General features: G+C 46.4%; 1 protein-coding gene across 1 annotated transcript in view; it reads left to right on the forward strand.

Moving 5' to 3' along the window:
• Positions 1-22,989, forward strand: part of UPF2 (UPF2 regulator of nonsense mediated mRNA decay) — a 105,642-nt gene that overhangs the window by 34,039 nt on the left and 48,614 nt on the right. Inside the window, 1 exon segment of the mRNA XM_068135749.2 lies at positions 17,426-17,529. Within this exon segment, the coding sequence (XP_067991850.1) occupies positions 17,426-17,529 (104 nt within the window).

A 22,989-nucleotide genomic window follows, 5' to 3' on the forward strand; every position in this document is an offset into this window, starting at 1 on the left:
GGTGAGAAAGGTTTTATTGAAAGACTACTATTGACTAAACATTTGCTCATTAATGCAGACATCATCACTTGACATGGATACTGTTTGTATATCCCTATTGTGTTGCTTGTAAAATTTCGAGGAAGACCTTTTGAAATCTTCTTCGTTTGTACGCATCACAAGGCTGCGGGGTAGCATTATTAGCTAAGGGCACGGCTATGCCGCTGATGTAATGCCCTCTGTAGATTAGGGCAGGAATTTGTAATTTGTTAAGGACCACGCTTGCTCTTCGCGAAGGACAACGTGGAATATTTAACGTCCACCAACTAATGCCGGCAGAAAGGTTGCCCAGTTTAACGTCCATCTGAGGGACGGCACACACGTTGATGAATCATCCTGTCTGTGAAACACCGGGATGACAGTTTATAGCTGGGTCGGGATTCGAAACTTGGCTAGACAGCCTACAGGTGAGTGTGCGTACCGCTAGTCCATCCTGTCAGCCCACCATTTCAAATTCTGATAGTTGATGTGCTTCGGGCGAAACTACACGTTTTGTATAAATATTTTATGTGCAGCTGTATTCAAAAGACTAGCAGAGTACCCGCCCTACAGGCGACCCTATGGGCAATCTTGTTACAAGCGTCCAACATATTTCCTGCCATCTCTTATTGAGGATATTTTCTGCTGATACAACTGCTTTGACTTGGATTTCTTGATTATTTCCTTTGGTAATATTGCTGGCTCTCTGTTCAACTTAGGTGGCCTTGGTTTTTGAGGCATCTCAATTTTCCAGAAAACAAACAAACATCAACCATCACCCTAGCTAACAATACCCACAACCAAACCACACTCACCTCTTCCCTCCTGCCTCCCACCCTCCCCCCTCCACCATGCCTCACAATCCCCCTACAACCATCACCCTAGCCAACAATAGTCACGACTACCCCTCACCACCCCTACACAATCCCCCATCAACTATTGCCATAACTAACAATACTCACGATCACCCCACACCATCCCCCCAACAACCATCACCCTAGCTAACAATACCCACGGCCAACCCACACACCCCGCTCCCTCCAACATCCACAATCATTATCAAAATCCGAGCAGCTCGGAATGCACTGTCTCCATGTACTGTCGCCTCCATAGTTAGGCAGCTTAGCAATTTTTGGGGTAACGACTTTACAAAAGTACCATTTTTATTTTAGTGGTTCATTGGACCATATGCAATAGAATTAGGACCGGAGGCAAGACATATACAGTGTTTGACTTTTGCGCAAATACGACTCGCACAGCATAATATCGAGCAATACATTTATGCAAATAAATCATCAGCTATTGGAGTTAGACTAAAATCGTAAATACATAAATTGCTGGACAAATTACCTTGAACAACATGTTCTGTTCTAAAGCTATATTGTCATTACATCCTTGTAGTTGCGTACATGTTAGATATATGAGAGGTGCGCGAGTCACAAGTATAACACATTTGTATAAACACTCGGTATTATATTACTAATTATTATTACATGGAAGCGTAAGATTTATTATGCAGGCATGCATAAGTTTTACAAATAACACTGCATGTAATGAAATAAAAGTTAGCCTCCTTGTTGAAAATATGTACATAATTGGTTTTTGTCCTTGGTTTTTGTCCAATAAAAAGGTGAAGAACACTATATTTCTTGCCTCTGGTCCTAAATCTGTTGTATATGGTCTAATGAACCACCAAAATAAAAATGGCGCTTTTGTCAAGCCGTTCCCCATTTTCGATAAATATGCTGCTAAGCTGCCTGACTAACAGGATCACAGTGAGTTCACAATGTGATGTTACTGGCAAACTCGAAAATCGACACTAGGGCTTTTTTCGGCACTTTGTGATTCACAAATAAAATAAAATAAAATCCCCTTCAAATTAGATTCATGATTGTCAATGCTTTTCAGAAGAAAAAAAATTGCGTTTGGGTTCCCCTTTAAGGGTCTTTTGGGTCTTCGGTGTGTTTTCAGTATTCTGGGTCTTTTCGGTCTTCAAGGTGTTTTTGGTCTTTTCGGTCTTTGGTGTCTTTTCAGTCTTCGGGATCTTTTTGGTCTTTTGGGTGTTTTGGTCTTCAGGGTATTTTGGGTCTTTGGGGTCCATTGGGTTTCTGGGGTCTTTTCCGTGTTCGGGGTCTTTTGGGTCATCAAGGTCTTTTGGGTCTTCGTTGTCTTTTCAATATTTTAGGTTTTCAGGGTCTTTTCGGTGTTTGGGATTTTTGGGGTCTTTGTTTTTTTTTTAGGGTCTTCAGGATATTTTGGGTCATCGGGGTCCTTTCAATATTTTGGGTCTTTGGTTTTTTTGTGGTCTTTTGGGTATTTTTAGTCTTTTGGGTCTTTTTAGTCTTTTGGGTCTTTTAGTCTTTTGGGTCTTTTTAGTCTTTTGGGTCTTTTTAGTCTTTGGAGTCTTTTCAGTCTTTGGGGTCTTTCAGGTCTTCGAGGTCTTTTGGGTCTTTTCAGTCTTTGGGGTATTTTAGGTCTTTGGGGTATTTTAGGTCTTTGGGGCCTTTTGGGCTTTTTCAGTCTTTGGGGTATTTTGGGTATTCGGGGTCTTTTCAGTCTTTGGGGTCTTTTCAGTCTTTGAGGTCTTTACAGTCTTTGAGGTCTTTTCAGTCTTTGAGGTATTTTAGGTGTTTTAGGTATTGGGGTCTTTTGGGTCTTTTAAGTCTTTGAGGTCTTTTGGGTTCTCGGAGTACTTTTGGTTAAGTGTTTCAGGTTACAATTGTGGGTGGCGTCAAATCAGCTGTCCAACCAATGAGTAAAGAGCGGGCATACATACTGTCGTGTGGCCGCCTTTGATTAAAATCAGACGGTCACGGAAGCCGATTGCGAAGGCCTTAGCTCTCGAGGCGAAAACTCAATGGCGGAAAGCTATACAAAATTGCGCGCGGGATGGAGGGGCAGCGCAAGATCCCTGCAGTCTTACCTGTTAAATAAACCACACGGAAAACTGCGTTCAGATATATACAGAAAAATAATACAAGGGTTTATTCAGAAGGATAGCGGGACAGGAAAAGCACGCGCCGTTAATAAATGTCCTAATCGGGACATCCCCACACACAGATTTTGGATACAGACGAGGGAATGAATTACGAAAAGAAAACGTTTGTTATGTTCGGGGAATGTGGGGTGCGACCTTATCTGTTCGTCGTCTTGCCCACACGCGGCTCCAAGCTCTGGCGCGAAGAAACCCTTCGTCCGCTAGCACGCTTTGCCAGGCCCCGGTGCGACTCGCACCGGGGCTATTCATTCTAAAAGTATAGAACTATCACATTACATCAAACACTATCACAAAGATTCTAAAACACAAACTTTTAGCATTGAGTTTATTTAGAAGTTTAATGAGTTATTTTTATTTATTTAAAATGAAATAGAAGTTTAAAAGTTTTAAAAGTTTAAAAAATAAAATATAAAGAAAAACTATCATTATACTATAAAATAAAATAAAATAAAAGTTTAAAAATGAAAAATGAAGTTTAGAAGCAAAAAATGCTTTTAAACTATCATAAAGATTCTAAAAGTATAGTATTAAACACTATCACAAGTGCAAAAAGTGTTTTTTCCACACTAATACAAGTGCAAAAGTGGTTTCCTGCACCAACACAAGTGCGAAACAACAACTAACAGTGTTATTTATAGAAAATGCAGTTTTATAGAAAAAACAATTCCCTTCAGGACATGGAGGTCTGGAGGAGTCAATAACATACAACAGATTTTAATTGTGCAAATGCAACAAAAAAAATTTATTTATAGAAAATGCAGCAAGACACTCAAGACTCAATAGACTCAATTAGACCACTGTAAATCTATCCACCTGTATAATGGAGCAGATGCGTATATGGCGATATAATTACTCTCATCCCAAAGGTATTGTAAGACTTTTGCAACGCCTGTGTGTGTGTATGTGTGTCTGTGTGTATGTGCACGTGCACGTTCGTGTCATTTGATTTTGCAATCACCATGGCAACCAGCTTGGATTTAAGCGAAAATTTTAAGATCTTCTTCTCCGAAACCACAATAGCACATCTGCACACCACGAGGTCCTGCCCGCTCGGCACCAACACTCGCTCCCTGCACCAACAGCACCGCGAAGGGCCGAGCACCGCTCCAAGCACCACTCCACACCAAGAGCGAACCATCAGCACGAAGAAGAGAAGCGCAGAGACCAAAAGATGTGCAGCGTCAAGAGACCAGCGAAGAAGAAAGGGCCAAAAGGGAGAGAGGGCCAAAGGAGAGCAAATGCGACTGCACGCTATGAAAACCCAGAGCCAAGAGAGAAAATGTCGTGCAGCGCGCCCTTTTATCACCTTCGTCCACCCTTCTCCAATCTTCTCTTTAGCTGGCGCCCTCTCATTGGCCAAGTGCCTCCCCACTGGTGTTGCTCGCCGCTCCCCCTGCCCAATCAACAGTCCTGTGCGTGGCTCCCAGCCTTGCCACGAGGCTGGTTGCTAGGCCAGCTGGTGGTGTGGCTGGCTGCGGCCCCATCGGCGGCGCCCCGTCCTGGCTTTCTGCCTGTTTGTCTTCCACAGTCTTTGTAAGGGAAGGGAATTTAATTAATGTGTGCACAAAAGGGCCTATCTAAGTGTTTATAGGAGTGCGTTGCCATAAGGGACAAAGGAATGATTTCCAGGTCCTGGCTTTCTGCCTGTTTGTCTTCCACAGTCTTTGTAAGGGAAGGGAATTTAATTAATGTGTGCACGAAAGGGCCTATCTAAGTGTTTATAGGAGTGCGTTGCCATAAGGGACAGGAATGATTTCCAGGTCTGACACACAGGGGTTTATCTTAGTCCCTACACTATTTAACACCCGAACATCCTTGTATGTTCACAGGTATACTCTTATCTCGACAAACCGCCTAAAACACAGAACTTATTACAGGGTGGATTCCCTATCGCGACAGTTGAAGCATGTTACCTATACAGATCTACCTGGCTCTAGATATTCCTTTATCCCCCCCCCCCCCCCCCCCCCCCGACATAACAATACTGTTGTGCGAATCCCTCAAGGTTAACACCAGGGACCGCGGAAGACCGAACGGCTTTAATTGAGGCGACGATTTTGCTATCAACCACGGGAGGAAGAAGTGAAAAGGAAGAGGCGACAGCGCTTACCGATATCGATCCAACCGCAGCTCCGATCCTGCAGGGGAATTAACTCAAAATGGGAATCCGGGGTAAAATGTACAAAAATAATGATTTATTAAACAGAACCCGAGAACGAGGAACGCGATGGTAAATAAATAATGATCCTAAATTGGGATCCCACACACGGACTTCCAAATACGAGACAGGGGAAAATGAATTAACAAAAGAACACGTTCGTCATGGGTTTGTGTAAAGTGGTGTGAGCTTATCTGTCCATCGTCCAACGCTGCCCCGTCTGGCTCCAAGCTCCGGCGCGAGGAAACTCTCCGTCCGCTCGCTCTCACGCTTCGCCAGGCCCCGCGCGGCCCGCACCGCTCCAAGCTCCGGGTCGATCGCACACGACGCCCCAGCACCACTCCAAGCACCACGCAGATGGTGAACCAACGACCACCAGGACCTCTCAAGACGAAGAAGAGAGGCGCAGAGATCAAAAAGAAAGGCAAGAGCTTCAAGCACAGAGAGAGATCTCCAATAGGAAGGGGTCCAGCACGAAGAGAGCAAAGAGAGACCAAGAGACAAAATGTCGGCCAGCGAGCCTTTTTGTAACTTTGCCTGTGACGTCAGTCCTGGCACGCTACCAACCAGAGCCTCGTAGCTTCCCGCCATCCACCGAACCTTCCAGCACCTGCCCTCCAATGAACAACCTCCCTCTCAGTCATGGTTTTGCGCCTTCAGTGCTGATTGGCTGGAGGTTCGCGCCTTCGCGTTCGCGCCGTTACCTCGCCGGTGAGAGTCTCCACACACCAGGCTCCTCCGTGGCCTCCTGCTTCTGCGCAGCTACATGGGTCACCGGGGATCTCCGTTACCCCACGGCGCCCAACCAGACCCTCCACCGACGAGCTCCAATTTCCAGATACCACTGGCTGCCAGGGGTAATTGCCGCAGAGGGGGGTCGCAGGCATCGCTCCTCCGAGCTTGATCTGTACCTGCGGACACACACACCTTCCCCACCCACAAGATCCCAAAACACACTTCCTCCCCCGCTGCCATTCCATTTTCCAACACAATTCCATGAGAAGATGTTACAAAAGATGTGCCGTGGCCTGCCCTTTGTGAAATCCCAATTCACATTTAAATCACATTTTCAAAACCACCTTTCAAAACTCAATAATCATCATTCACTCTCCATTATCTCCACTCTCACGACCACATGAAAACACCAAACCTCTACACATAAACAAACGCCACACACAAGACACTGTGTGGCCCCCATTCCATCCCCTCACCGACCATGTCATCACTCTCACCCGCCCCCTACTCCAAATTACATGTCCCCAAATTTACCAAGCAAGTCCTGAAGCCTGGGACAGTACACTTCAAAACACTCACCTCAAGTGCAGGTAGTTGCAGGTTGGTCGGGTCCAAGAGTGCCATCCACCACACCTAATTTCCCCCTCACCCTTTCAATCCACCCAGGAGCCTCCCGACCCATGTAGGAGCTCAATCTATCCCCGTGAACTATCTGTGGAAGGGTATGCGGGCCCATCTGAATTTTGAACACCACATCAGTCACCTGCCGAAGCACCACCCCGGGGCCCTTCCAGGGTGAGGTGAGTTTTGGACAAATCCCCTTCCTCCTCCGGGGCCAGTAGAGCCAAATAAGGTCTCCGGGAAGGAACCGAGGTGTGTGTGCCCGAGCGTCGTACTGCGTTTTCACATGTGAAGAAGCCAAGCCAATTTGCTTCCTCGCAAACTCATGAGCCTTTTCTATGCCCGTTTTCAAATTGGTTGCATAGCTTTCCACAGATGCTTCACCCGGTTCTTCTGGTGATGGTCCCATCAACAAATCTGTGGGGACTCGCATCTCCCTACCGAACATCAACAAGGTGGGGGTGCACCGAGTGGTCGCATGCTGTGCGGTCCGGTAAGCCATCAATATAAAGGGGAGGTGCTCGTCCCAATCCTGCTGGTTTTCGGATGTAAAGAAGGCCAATTGGGTCAACAATGTCCGGTTGAACCTCTCTACCATCCCATCCGATTGAGGCCTAAGGGGGGTAGTCCTGGTCTTATGAATTTGGAGGAGCTCGCACACCGACCGCAGGAGCGCGGATTCAAAGTTCCGGCCCTGGTCGGTCGGTGTGTAGCTCCCTTGGAACGCCAAATCGGGAGAAGAATCCTTCGACTAAAACTTGAGATACCAGCCGGGCTTCCTGGTTGGGCAATGGGTAGGCCTCTGGCCACTTGGTGAAGTAGTCCATTGCCACCATAATGTACCGGTTCCCTCGGCCGGTGGCTGGCAGGGGCCCCACCACATCTACTGCCACCTGCTCAAGTGGTGCTCCTACATTGTACACCTGGAGTGGGGCCTTGCGCGCATGTGGGGGTCCCTTCTTACTGCGGCAGAGGTCGCAGGATCTCACCCAATTTTGAATGTCCCTGCCCGAATTCACCCAGTAGAACCTCTGCCGCAATTTGGACAAAGTTTTGGCCACGCCCAAATGTCCCATTGTCCGTGTCCCATGCACGTGCCCCATAACCACTTCCTTCAATTTGTTGGGTACAATTATCAACCAGGAAGCTACATTGCCCGTTGGTGTTACCCATTTTCTAAACAAATAGCCATCTTTCAACCCCAACATCTGCCACTGTGCCAAATAGGCCTTTACCTGGGCCCCGTGTGGAGCAATATCCTTCCAAGAAGGTTTTGTCCTCCTCTAGCCAATGAAAAAGGGGCCCCAAAACAGGATCCTCCCTTTGACTTTCTTGCCAATTCACATCGCCCAATTCAGGTGGGGGTTGTGGCAAAGTTCGCCTGGCCACTCTCGCTGCATATAGGCATGCATCAATTTGGTCCTGCCCAATTGGATCCTTGGCTTCTTGTCTATCACAAAATTTACATTGTGCCTCCCAACAAGGGCGCCGAGAGAGAGCGTCTGCATTGGCATGTGCTTTGCCGGGCCGATGTTGCACAGTGAAATTATACTGCTGCAGCCTCTCAAGCCACCTTGCAATTTGTCCCTCCGGCTCTTTGAACCGAAGAAGCCATTGCAAGGAGGCATGATCCACTCGGATCACAAACTCCCTCCCATAAAGGTAAGGGTGAAAGTGTCCAATTGCAGACAGTAGGGCCAATAGTTCTTTGTGGGTGACGCAATAATTTCGCTCGGGCCTCGAAAGTGCCCGACTGTAATACACAATAACCCTCTCGACTCCCTGTTGCATTTGTGACAACACAGCTCCCAATCCTTTCTGGCTCGCATCTGTGTCCAGGATGTAATTGCCATCGTCTGTCGGGTATGCCAAAACTGGGGCCTCCACCAGACGTTGTTTTAAGTGACTGAATGCCTCGATGCAGCTCTCTGACCATATAAATCTGGCTCCTTTCTCCGTCAATTTGTGCAAGGGTCTTGCAATTTCTGTGAAATTTGCCACAAATCTCCTGTCGTAAGAGCAGAGGTCCAAAAATCCTCTGACCTCCCTTACATTTTATGGGGCGGGTCACTCTTTTACAGCCTTTACTTTTCCAGGGTCAGTGGCCACGCCGCTCTCACTAATCACATGACCCAGGTAAGTCGCCTCTTTCCTGAAAATTTCACACTTGCTCGGATTCAATTTCAACCCAGCACCTCTTCATCTCTCAAATACCTCTGTCAAATTTTTAGCAGCCTGTTCAAATGTGGGAGCGTGGACCAATACGTCATCTAGATAGACAAGGCAAGTCTGCCATGGTAAACCAATTAGAACACGTTCCATCAGACGCTCAAATGTGGCAGGGGCATTGCACAATCCAAAAGGCATGACAACAAACTGCCAGAGACCCTTTCCTGTGGTGAACGCTGTTTTCTCTCTCGCCTCTTTATCCATCTCCACCTGCCAATAACCACTCTTTAAGTCCAATGTAGAAAACCATTTTGAGCCTGAAACGGCATCGAGGGTGTCATCAATCCTTGGCAGGGGATACGAGTCTTTGAGTGTCACGTGATTGAGCTGGCGGTAGTCCACACAGAACCGAGTGGTCCCATCCTTCTTTTTCACCAGCACAATGGGTGATACCCAAGGACTCACCGAGGGCTCGATAAATCCGGCTTTTTCCATTTTGCTCACCTGTTCTTCTGCCTCCTCTTTCTTAGCGAAAGGGAGCCGCCTTGGCGGTTGGCGAACAGGCCGAGCCTCGCCAGTACTAATTTGGTGCCTGACGAGACTCGTGCGTCCAACATCTTCGGGGGAGAGAGAAAAAACATCCAAGTTCTTACCAACCAAATTGTGCAACGTCTCTACCTGCTCCGATGTTAGGCCCTCTTCAGAACGTGTCATCATGTCCTGCACTCCCTCCGGCCAATCACATTTTCCCAAATTTTCCCCTCTTTCCGGCTGTACTGGCAAGCATGTGGATCCACTTCCTCCGGTGACCTCGACTAGACTACATGACTGCATTTAGCTATGATGGCTCCGCCCCTTACAGTGCGGGGGCTATCGGACAAGTTGAGCAGCCTAACTGCCAACATAGGCCCACGGGTGTCTACGAGGGTGCGACCCACCATCGATCCCTCGGTCCCCTGCGAGGACCACGACTCCACTAGCCCCAGCTGGCCAATGGGCTGAGCACCTGCTGCTAACTCCACCATCACCACTCTCTCGGACCTGGGAGGCACGGTCACAGTGCGTGGCACCTCCAGCCACGTCCCCTGCACCTCCTCGTCATCCCCCAGTCCCACTAACTGCAGCCTCTCAGTGCCCAACCACATATGACCACGCCCAAGGTCTAGTTGGCAGCCATGTTCCACCAGGAAACTCAGTCCTAACAGACACTGGTCGCACACCTCCGCCACGCATGCGACTACGCTGACCTTCAGACCACACAACTCCATCCTCACCACTCCGCGTCCCAATATTGGCGCCGTCGCCCCTGTAGCCAGTTGAAGGCTGTGTCCTTCTACCCTATCAATTTTGTCCCAGCCTCCAACACTCTGGTCTAGCACACTCGGATTGATAATGGTGTCACTGGCTCCAGTGTCCACCACAGCCTCACAAAATTCTCCCTCAATTTTGCATCTAACCCTTAGATTACCCGTGCCAATTTTTCTGCAATTCACTACTTTCACCAAAGGAGGGCGCTTCTCCACACACTTGCCAGCCGAGCATGGCCCCATATGCTCGGCTCGTTCTAGTTTCCCGCACACTCTATTGCTACAGGTTCAGTCCGAGGTGGTGGCCCTCTTTCTGGCGCCTGTGGACCTACTGGGGGCCCCCTCCTTTCTGGACTGCGAAGCCTGTTAGGAGGTGGTGGCCCAGGTGGTTGCCGACAATCCCTCTGCCTGTGCCCTCTTCTCCCACATCTTAAACAGGTCCCCATGAACGGACCCCACTGGTACCCAGGTGGAGCACCCCTCTCCCCTGGCCCAGCCCGCCGAAAATCAGGCCGTCCTGATGGCAAACCTGGACCAAACTGCCGTGACTCACTCCCTGCAAATTTTCCCCCTGTCAAACTTGTTAGCTGGTGGCTGATCCCCCTTAGCATTCACCCTATGTCATCCTCTGGCTTCTCCTGATCCCGCACCTCTGCCTGCCGTACCGTCACAGGTGCCCTCTCCGATGCGCGGTTAGACCTCCTCAGAAAGGTCAGTCTCGCCGCGTATTCCGCCGCCCGGTGCACCGTGGGTAGGTCCTGTAACTCCACCAATGTCCGGACCTCGGGATCAGGAAGAGCAGCCATAAATTTCTCTATCGCCAGCTTGTCCCACGCCTGTGCTGGTAGGTCTCGGTATGCTATCCTCAGATTGGTAAATATCCTGGGCCAGCTCCTGCAACGTCTCATTAGGTTTTTGCTTGCGATGCAGCAGCTGTGCCCTGACCAGGTCGCACCTTGCACCTGTCCCATACCTGAGAGTCAAGGCCTCACAGATGGCCTTGCTGGTCAATATTCCCTCTGGGACGACATTCAACACGTCTGTGGCTGACCCCCGCAATGTCGCCACCAGATTCCCCATGCGCTCCCCCTCTCCCCAACCATTGAGCTGAGACACACACTCAAATTGTGTCAGGAAAGCCTCGAGGCTCCCTGATCCGTCAAAATGTACGAGGGGGATTGTTTTTCCAGAGACTCTATTCCCCGATTCCTCTCTGTCCAAATCCAGCCCGGGGCCAAAACACCTCCCCAACTGGGTATTCAGTTTCGGAGTCTCTGGTGTCCAATTGTGGCTCGTGGTGAGGGTCTCCTGGGTCACCTTAATCTGATCCTGGAGATGTTTAACGGACCGACTCACCTCTTCTCTTAGGCTTTCTTGGACCCGAACAACCTCCGCCTTGATGGTATTGTCCCAGGTCTCCAGTCGCTCCTGCATCAAATCACTCACCCTTTCATTATCCAATTGTGGCCCCCACAGGCCTTTCTCAATTAACCCCCGCTCCTGCTCTGTTATGCGGGCTTCCAACCCTTTTACCTCCTCGGCCAATTCGCCCCCCCCCCCCCCCCTGTTGTTTGAGCAGTCCCCATTCCTCACTCTGTTGTCGCATTCTGGCATCCACCCGGCCCCGATAGCCTTCCAGGTCTCCATTTGCTTTATCAATTCGGGCATTTGTGGCACCAATCCTATCTTCCAACTTCTCCCCCAGCTGCCTGGCAGCCTGGGTCATGCCCTCCTCTATTTTCAACACTAATTCTTCCCGTTTCAGTTCGATTTCCACCCCCATGGATTTTTCCATTTCCCCCATTTTAGTTTCTCCGTTAACCTCAAATTACCCCAGTCTGTCCGTAATTTGGTTTTGCACTCTTCCTTCTATGCCATCAATTCGTTCCCCCAGCTGCTGTGCCATTTCCCCTATTTTTCCTTCCAATTGTTCAACCCTTTCCTTCATTTCATTCCCTTGTTCATTCATTTGTTCATTCATCACCTCCATTTTTCCCTCCAATCCATCAATTTTGCTGTCCATCCCTTCGATTTGTTCTTTCAATCCCTCCTTTAATCCTTCAATTTTCCCCTCCAATTCTTCCTTTAGTCCCTCAATTTTATCACTCTGGGCATTCAATTCCCCTTTTAACCCATCAATTTTATTTTCTAGTCGCTCTGAGCCTCCATTTTTCCCTCCAACCGCTCACCCTGAGCCTCCATTTTGTTATTCAATCCCTGAATGTCTCCCTTCAACTCATTTTTCATTTCTTTACTCGTTCGCTCACTGTGCTCCCTGCTATCATTTATTCCCTTCATTAGTCTTTCATACAGGGCCTGTAAATCCATCGGGGCCGTCTTGATAGCAACGGTGGAAGTTCCACCAATACCCTCTACCCCCACTACTTCCGACTCACCCCCAAGACTTCCCGCATCTTCCATTCTCCTTTCCTCCATATTGCTTAGTTCTTCCATCCGTAAGAAGGAGTAGCTTCCCCGCGCGTCTTTTACAGGAATAAAATTTAACTTCTAACGACACTCCGTCAGCGTCTCGCGCACCGATCGCCGATGCAAATTTATCGCATCTGACTAAAAAAATTTGCGTTCAAATTCTCCACACTCTGACACCAATTGTATTTCGAGGGTTCTATCCCATTACTGACTACCAGTTGTCGTGCGCAGCCTCCGGTTAATACCAGAGGCTCGCGGATGGACTGAAAACGGCTTTAATTGAGGCGACGGCCAAACACGGACTCAACTATGGACGCAGGAGGAAGAAGGAAAATGGAAGGCTGCGCAAGCGCTTACCTTCAACGAACCCACGGCAGCTTCGATCCTGCAGGGAAATTAATTCAACCGGGCACAGGTTTAACAGGGAATGGAAAATAATACAAGGGTTTATTAGAGTAGAAGGCAAGGACAGGAAAAGCACGCGCCGATAATAAAATGTCCGAATCGGGACGTCCCCACACACAGACTTTGGATACAGACGAGGGAATGCAAATTAATGAAAAGGAACACGGTCGTTATGTTCGTGTAAATGGGTAATGGTCTCATCTGGTCTTGTCGTCTTGTCCGTAACATGCGGCTCCAAACTCCGGCGTGGGAGAATCCTCCGTCCGCCTCGCCAGGCCCGAGCCAACGCGCCCCCTCTGCTGCAAACGAGGTCCCGCCCGCTCACAGCACCGAGCCTCGCTCCCGCACCAGCACCGCTCCAAGCACCACGCAGATGGTGAGCCAACGACCACCACTGCCTCCCAAGACCAAGAAGAAGACAAGAGCTTCGAGCACGTCGAGACAGCCAGAGAGCGCAAGGGACAGAGCTGGATGTGCAACAACTCTGAACTGCTCAATCTCCACAAGTGCCAGAGCTGCAAGAGACAGAGCTGGATGTGCAACAACTCCGAACTGCTCGATCTCCACAAGTGCCAGAGCTGCAAGAGAGCAAATGTCATTCGGCGCGCCCTTAAATAACCTTGCGGCCGTGACGTCAGCCTTGCGCGCTACCAACCAGCGACTTCCACCGAACCTTCCAGCTTCGCGCCTCTCACACTCGTTGGCTGGAGGTTCGCGCCTAGCGCGCTGACCAATCACAGGACCGTAGCGTGGTGAAAGCTCGTAGCGTGTAGCGTGGTGATAGCTCGTAGGTGCAGCTGGCCGCGGTCCATGCGGCGGCGCCCCGAGCCGGCCCCCCCTTGCCTGTTCGTCTTCTAAAGTCATGTCGAGGAAGGGAATTATTTAGTGTTGCACTAAGGACCTAACTACGTGTCTACAGGTGTGCATTGCCATAAGGGACAAAGGTTTGGCTACCAGGTGTGACACACAGGGGCATTATTCTTTAATGTCTACTCTATTTATCACTCGGACATCCTGGTATGTCAACAGGTATACATCTTAACCGACAAATCACCTAAACAGAACTTATTACAAGGTAGATTCCTTACCGTGACAGACGAAGCACGTTACCTATTCAGATCTATCTGGCTCTAGATATTGCTACCCCACCCGACATAACAATACATATACATACAGTGCATTCAGAAAGTATTCAGACCCCTTCACTTTTTTCACATTTTGTTATGTTGCAGTCTTATGCTGAAATCGTTTAAATTCACTTTTTCCCCTCATCAATCTACACTCAATACCCCATAATGACAAAGAGAAAACAGGATTTTAGAAAGTTTTGCAAATTTATTAAAAAGAAAAAACTGAAATATCACATTGACATAAGTATTCAGACCCTTTGCTATGACACTTGAAATTTAGCTCAGGTGCCTCCCATTTCTCTTGATCATCTTTGAGATGTTTATACACCTTGATTTCTGCTTGAGCTCTGCAGGCAGTTCCTTCGACCTCATGGCTTGGTTTTTGCTCTGATATGCATTGTCAGCTGTGAGACCTTATATAGACAGGTGTGTGCCTTTCCAAATCATGTCCAATAAATTGAATTTACCACAGGTGGACTCCAATCAAGGTGTGGGCTGACCCTAAGGCCTAAACTCATTCCACCCCCTATATTTCTTCCTCTCTACCTTTTCTCGGAGTGTGATTCTGCTGGGCTCATATTTTGTGCGTAAATAATCAAGTAAGATTGGAGAAGGGTCTAAGTGTTAAGTGGGATTAAGTTTTTCAGGTTGTAATTATTGACTGTGTGGTTTCTTTTATTGTGACTTGTGCTTGTAAAACCCATTGAAAATGACAGGTTGGAACTGTTTATTCGACGGTACAGCCTCGTGAGCATGCCAAATTCTGAAGCCTCGGCCGAGCGTTAGGTGTGCTTATATCTTTATTTATTAGACATCCTACGGACGTAAGGCCAGTTTGGCTTGGCCCTTAAGGCCGGGTTTGCAAGCCACCGTCTACCAATCCAATAAAATAGAGGTAATTAATCTCTTTATGGAAAATGTTTTTCGAGTTTTTTATCCTCAAAAATAGACCTCCAAAAATACTCAAAAATAGACCTCAAAAATACACACAGCAGTGTTAAAAGATTGGTCTTTAAAACCCAACTCATATCATCCTTATGAAGGGGACAGACAGATAAATGTACACACTGTTTTATAAAGGGAGATTTTGTCGTTGTGATTCTCAACCATTCATCTTTTCATTATTCCCTGAGTGGTTGTATTTTCTGCATAATGGTGCATTTCTGTTTGCAAGGATATGAAGTGTTTATAACATTCAGATATTGTGATTCTGACTTTTAAAATCTTCATCAGAATTTTATCTTAAAATAACAGATATACCTGTCAAGGATAGGGGATGGGATGGAATAGCATTTTGGTGTTGGGAATGTCTTAGCACAACAACAACAACAACAATTCTGTCATGAACTAAGTTAAGGGAGACCTCAGCAACAGCAATGTCGTAACAGCTTAGCTTGATAGGCTTCGGAATGCTTTGACATCCTCCGGCATGGATTCGACAAGTCTACTTTTGGCTGGGCCAAATGGAATAAAAGGAGGAAGTACATTGCGGTGCCTTAATGGGAATTGTAAGACAATTAATTATGCCGATAAAACTTGGTGACGCCACATGAAGTTGTGAGAGAGGAGATAGGAAACCGTACAGAACCTGACTTTTCAGTCAGGTCAGTCTTTTGGGACTGCCACTGGTAACATGTAACCCCTGCCGAATGGTCGGGCTGTAAGCAACTAAACCAACACCCCTCACTGGCTTTGCTAGTTGGGAGTGGGAGGGGGGAAGACTGTGACACCCTGCCAGGACCAAACCAAAAACAACACCTGGCAAAGGGCGGATGAGCTCCCATCCAGTAAGGAGCTGGTGTCTCCTCAAAAACACCCATCCGGTTTGGACCGGTTCATGTCATATCAAAGACTTAAAAATGAGATTGTGAAATGAGATTGTGAAATTATTTATTTATTTATTTCACTGAATATTCACTGAAATGAATTTTCACTGAAATTTCACGCCTTCGGCACCCGGCGATACCGCCCTAAAGGCACCTGGTACCTGGAGGTGCCAGGTACCTGAGGGTGCCTCGTTCTTATTTTCCCCTGCACTTAACCTGTTTCATTAGTCCCTAGTTCTTTATTTTTTACAATCTCATGTACATGCTACTTCCTTGCTTGAACAGGATAGAGCACGGTCAATCTTCATCGGTTGGCATCCATAGGGAGGAGGGAATCCTCTTGAGGAAATACCTCACTGAATACAGGGAGAAAAGCGGCACCATTGTTACGACGTCGCTGGTACCGAGAGTATCCCTGGAAGTGACGGTAGTGACGGCACTTCTCCCAAGCTGTGTGTGTGTGTGTGTGTGTGTGTGTGTGTGTGTGTGTGTGTGTGTGTGTGTGTTTGTGTGTGTGTCAGCTCTATCATGAGCCTTAGCCCAAGTATAAAAGAAAAAACAATAAATAAATAAAAAGACACGGTCGTGTTGTTTGTTTAGGTTTGTGGGGAAGAGAGATGTTTTTTTGTTGTTGCTGTTATTCCATCTTCTGTTGGAAAATATTGGAGCGCCCTCATCGCAAGAGCGAGTCAAGTCGTTTTAAAGTCAAGAACAAAACTACAATTGAGAAATAGTTTTAGGGTTATAGGTTGTCATGTCTCCGCCGCTTACTACCCCATCTGCAAAGCACAGAGCAGCGGGGTTAAGCAATTCTGCTGTCTGATGCAAAAACATTTCAATTGAATTTTATATTTTCCATACTGTGGAATATTAATCGGAACACAAACTGCAGTTGAGCAGTACTTTTGGCTCTTGGGGCAAATTGTACGGAGTTTCAGCCCGAGTGATCACGCACACAGAGGAGTAAGGTAATTTTATTTTTACTCCATCTGCGTGGTCTTGCAGTCAAACAACATTGAAAATCATGCCAAACAGGAAACTTATTGTTTTTTATGGACGCAATAAAGGACACAACCAACAGGCACAAATAACTAACTGACTAACGTAACGTGTTAGGTTGGGTGGTGTAGAAGACGGTGGATCAAGGGTGGTAAACTTCCAATCTTTTTAAAAAATTTTTAAAAGCATTTAAAACCTTTATTTTATTTAAATTAAATTATATACTTCAACACTAGAACACAAATGACCTTGTTTTTCACTTCCAAAAATCTCCTGTTTAGTAGTACTTCAATAAAATTTTCAGCCATCTCGACCAATCAAATAAGCCGCTCGCACTCTCAGCGTTGGAATATCGTGATTCAGATAAAAACGCAGCTTGTTGGAAATATAGATCATGCTCGGAAACTCAAAGCAATAGTTGAAAAGACCCTTCCTATGTCCTTTTTCTCAGGACTTTGTGGGGTATGGTGTTCTATGAACTTTCTGGTTTTGGAAATATTATTTAGACACCTATGATATGACGTTGTTATGAGATTCGGAAAGTTTCCTAATACCCAGTATTGAGCTCGCGCAATGTTTTAATAAATGACCTGTTTTCTTGTATGTTTCTCCTATGTATTTTTCAGCAGAGACAGAAGATGAGGAGGCAAGCATGGCAAGCCACATGAAGATGATTGTGGATGCATTCCTGCAGCAGCTCATGAATTGTGTGAATCGAGACCTCATTGATAAGGTATTTGCTCCTTCAGTGTACGCAGGACAATAAATGTATTGCTGGCCAGGACGACCAACGTCTTCTTTTCCCCCCATTGACATTGATTAGCCTCGCCCATTCCAGAAGAGATGAGAGGGGCTGTTGTAAATAGTCTGTGTCTGCTCGTACATATACTTTAATATTGTTATGAATTTGGGTGGAGGAATATCTAGAGCCAGATAGATCTGTATAGGTAGGTAACTCAACTGTCGCGATAGGGAATCTACCTGTAATAAGTTCTATGTTTAGCCCGGATGTCGGTATAAGCTGTATTGGTGTCCCCGCCACGAGGGGGCAGGACGTGCTAAGTAGTGCAGGGATTATGGGTAAAATTCCTTCGTTTGTCGTCCCCTCTGTCGCCAACCCAGTGTCCCTTATGGCAACGCATTCTCATATGGACACTTCGATAGGTCCCATAGTGCACACATTAAATAATTCCCCTCCCTTACCACAACGACTTTGGAAGACGAGCAGGAAGCGGCCGCGTACAACACCGGTGTGGCCGTCGAACATCGTGTGAGACAAGCTATAACCACGCCCAGGGAACGGTGATTGCTTGGTGTAGAGGGCGCGAAGATTCAGCCAATCGGTGCAGAGGGCGCCAAGCCGCTCCTTAACAGCGGGTTGCTGATTGGAGGACAAGCGCCGGTGGCGGGAGAAGGTTCGAGAGACCAAGAAGATATGAGGCTCTGGTTAGGGCAGAGAAAGAATTGACGTCACACGCCAGGTGACAAAAGGACTCGCTCGACGACATTTTGTCTCTCTGCGCTGGACCCTTCATGCTTGAAGCTCTCTCTGCGCTGGACCCTTCGTGCTTGAAGCTCGCTCTGCGCTGGACCCTTCATGCTTCACTCTTGGAGATCTGTTGGCTCTTCTTCCCTGCGTGGTCTTTGGCATCTTCCCTGAGTCTTCTGGGTGCTTTTGGTTCATCGTGGTGCTTGGAGCAGTGCTCGGTCCTTCGCGGTGGTTTTGGTGCTGGGAGCGAGGCTCGGTGCAGTGAGCGAACGGACCTCGTGTGCGACCGACGAGCTTGGAGCGGGGCGTGCCGCTGAGCGGGTCGCTCGGGGCCTGTCGGAGCGCGCGAGCGAGGCGGACTGAAGTTTCTTCGTGCCGGCATCGGGGCCGGACGGGGCCGCGTTGGACAACGGACGCACCACTGCAGACAAAGTTAAGCTCGCACCACATTTCACAAATACACGACGATTCTTTTATTTAATTCATTCCCCTTGTCCTGTATATGAAGTCTGAGTGCGGGATCCCAGTTTAGGAACCATAGTTAGTTCTTCCGTTGTGTTTCGTTGTATCGGGTTCCGAAATATACCTGTTTATTTTTGTACATTTTACCCTGGATTCCCGTTTGAGTTCATTCCGCATTACAGGTACGCGCTTGCCGCTTCTTCCTCTTCCATCTTCCCCCCGTGCTTTTATAGCCGAATCCGAGTTGATCGTCGCCTCGTAGTTAAAGCCCGTTTGGTCATCCGCGAGCCCTGGTATTAACTGAGGGATTCGCGCGACAATATCATTCATTCTCAGGTCTAACATAATCGATATACCCTAATGATTCTCTGCAATCAAAAGCTCTTTATAGTTAAAAAAAATCTCACCTGGAATATAGTTGAACTTGCCACACCAAGTGAACAATTCAGATGCAGTATAGCAAATCTGCAGCTATAGCAAATTGTACGTTTCAGGAACACATTCACAGCATTTCTCTCAGGCTTTGCAGGGCACCTCAGACCACAGGCTCGACTAACGCCTCCGAGCCGCCTTGGTCACATTTTGAGATAGGTAGGTTATCGAGCCTGGGGTATGAGGTGCACCGCAAGTCCTGGCGGACTCGACTATTGCACCTGGGCTTCCTTAGTCACAGTTTGACAAAGTTATCTCATTTAACTGTAACAATTTATTTTGTCTAATTTAACCATAACTTGACATTATATCTTGTATGGATTTTGTCGAAGTTAGTCGCACTGTGTGTAAGTCAGTAAGAGTGAGTGTGTCTGCCCTAGTTCTCAGATCTACTTTAATGTGTACAGTTCCCTCCATAAGTATTGCAACAGTGAAGCCAAATGTATTATTTATTGTTATATACTCAAGAAAGTTGGATTTTAGATCAAAATATGAATATGAGGCAAGAGTACAGCAGGTCAGCGTTCTCAAAATACGTTCTCAAAGATTACGTTGTCGAAAAAGGCAGACTGCTTTGTCTTATCTCGTGGAATGAAGTCCCTGCTATTAAAAATGTACTCTGGGATTTATTTGAATAGCATGTCACCCATTTCCATTGCCTCTATAGCAGCTCTCTGCAACTTTCTGGTGTGGTTTATTTATTTTCTTCATGATTATAAACAATTATTCAAATGAATTCACCTAACCCACTGTTTGCTTTATATTGAACAACAGAACTGTAAATGTAGTACTTTACAGGATCTTTCCCAAAGTGCCATTGTGTAACAGGCCCAATACATGTATAGTTAATCTTGCGACACTTTCACAACCTCAATACAGTCCTAATCGCTGACCGAGCAGAAAATGCTTCTGACCGAAACCTGTCTGAGTTCAATACATGCTTATTTAAGCCATTTCCACAAAAAAGATAAATAATCATCTACTCGCATTTCTATTTGACAAACAATCACAAATCATAATTGGTGCACCCCTACTAATTACCTCTCATATCATCTTTATTTGGTGCCATCTCCCCTCATTTATGTGTAACTAGCTGAGGTACCCGGCTTCGCCCGGGTTGAATAAGAATAATACAAACTAGCCGAAACCCGTGGAACATCCACGGAAGGGAGGATGTGGTGTATGGATAGAGTGTACCAATATGGATGGCATAGGGGATTTGCTTGTCCGAGTAAGAGTTAGGAAGAAAGATGAGAATGAAGAGTGTGTATATGAACAACGTATTTATTGCAATCTACTTAAATGATAACGCTACGATATACTTTTGAAAAATGAATGGATTCGTAATAGGAATCGGCATAGCACCACTCTGGCCATTTTTTATGAGACTATATGGTGTGGGTTGGATTTGTGTGAACAAAATCAAGAAAAAGGCGACACTTTGTAGAATCCAACTTACACTGTGTATAAAGTGTCACCTCCTGACTTTGTATTTTATATTGTTAGAGACAAAACAAACACTAAATAACATAGCCACATACCAAAAACGTGTATTTTCAATTTTCACTTGTGCAAAAATGCTACTCACAATTACATCGCCTGTGCGTCGGCCTGTGATTGAGCCAGAGAGTTGGCCTGTGAGTCAACTTCCTTTCCAATGTCTGCAAGAGTTGAAATACTGATTGTGCATGTGTAAAATTATATGAAAGAAGAACATGCATATCAATAGACGATGCCATTGAAAAGGAGCGCAGCTGTCAATAGAAAAGGATGTCTGACTTATCAATTTGACATTATTGCACAGGAAATGACAAACAAAGAAACAGTTCATTTCCATCGGGTAATATTACGATGAGAGATCAGCCGATACCTTTATTATGTCCATCAGCATCCATGGCACTTAGGAAAAAAAAAAACGTGGCATCAGCCAGCCGCAGCCAACTATCACGTACCGTCTCGAAGTCAATGCCATCCTTTTATCTCTTTGTATACACCTCACTGATTTCTACCTTATCGTGAACAGGGTAAAGCCTACTTTGATAATCATGAACGGTGGCAGATGCAGGAGCGAAACGTAAGCGTAGGCCTCGGCCCTACCTATCCAGTTGTTGTTTCCGTTGTGTAAGGGGGGAAAAAAACAAACATTTTGGCCTCAGACCTTTGAGAGTACGTCGTTCCGTGAATTTTTTGAACGGGCCTCGTATGCCATGCTTCGTCAACGTTGGGTTGTTTTTAAATGATTTGAAGGATTAACTTAAGCACCGTGAATAGAGCAGATACTGATGGGCTGCTGATCGGTTTCACTTCGTTGTTATCACAGTATATGGAAGAAATTATGGTAAACCCACCTGATGAAGTTAGCGTACACCGCCATCGATGACACCGGCACAAATGGCGGAACAGATGGATTCTTCTTCATCGCATTGCATCGCATTCTCTTCCTGTGAAACTGTTTCATAGAACTGTGTCGTTTATGTACATTTTTAGCCGCGTCGCAGACGCTGCTCATAGAGTGCACTCTGCTGTTGTTGTTGTTACCACGTCTTCTTCTTCTTCTTCTTGTTGTTGTTCTTGCAGAGAAGACAAAACCTCAAAGCTCCACCCATTCTGGGAACCATAGCTCCACCCATTCTGGGAGAGCCTTCATATAAACAAATATCCACCATTTTATTAACTCGCATAGCATTGAGGCCTGTTTTGTCGGCCCGTGGTGTCTTCCTCTCACACAGTTTTCTTTCAAATCAAATTCGATATATCATTTCATTTTTCACAGTCGCCAACATAGTTTTAGACTCGGTTGAAAAAAAACGGGAAGAAAATGCGATGAAAGTTGCCCTTTATAGAACGAAATGAATTCTCAAAGGCCTGTAACTTCAAGTCCATTGACATATATTTTTTTTAAATCGCGGCATGCTCAGTCATACACCGCCCGAAATAAGAGACGGGAAAATGCCGAGATATATATATTTTGTTTAAATCGCGGCATGCTCAGTCAAACACCGCCCGAAATAACAGACGGGAAAATGCCGAGATATATTAAAAATTCGTCCATTTGATGACAATCGTCACGATGAAATATTTAATTTATACGTCGTCACAATAATGTGGAGAGAGGAGCATAGCTTCGTTCACGTGTTGCCACACACGGGAAATTGCCGAGATATATATTTTTTTCAATTGCGGCATGGTCAGTCATACACCGCCTGAAATAACAGACGGGAAAATGCCGAGATATATTAAAAATTCGTCGCCACACACGGGAAATTGCCGAGATATATTTTCACTTTGCACAAAAAAAACATCAAGTAATCGAATCGATAGGAATGTCCTGTGCTTATAACAACGACGTTATAGGCACAGCTGCATCTAGGCATTGTGTAACATCGACGCGGCTTTTGTTTTAATTAAAACTTTTTGTACTTGTTATTTTATTACATTCATGTAGTTTCACATTCTTGACTTCGTGGAGCTTCAATCTTTTGTGGTTCAAAAAAATAAAATAAAGATGGATTCTTCTTCATCGCATCGCATTCTCTTCCTGTGAAACTGTTTCTCCATTTAACGTTTCCAAAATCAAAACTTCAAAAACTTCTTCACTTCGATTCGAAAAAACTTCAAACTTCAAAAAACGTTTCCAAAACGTCACTCCATTTAACTTTATTAAAATGACGATAAAGACCATTTGACCATCGCCTTCGCCCAGCAGATGCCAATACGATGGTGTCGTAAGATGGCGTCGTATCGGCCGATAATCGGATGCTTTTGGGTCCCAAAGTCGGCGAATTCAGATTTTTCGAGTATGGCTGTACG

The sequence above is a fragment of the Myxine glutinosa genome, chromosome 1 (genome assembly GCF_964187855.1).
Source record: "Myxine glutinosa chromosome 1, kmMyxGlut1.1, whole genome shotgun sequence".
NCBI classification, from domain to species: domain Eukaryota; kingdom Metazoa; phylum Chordata; class Myxini; order Myxiniformes; family Myxinidae; genus Myxine; species Myxine glutinosa.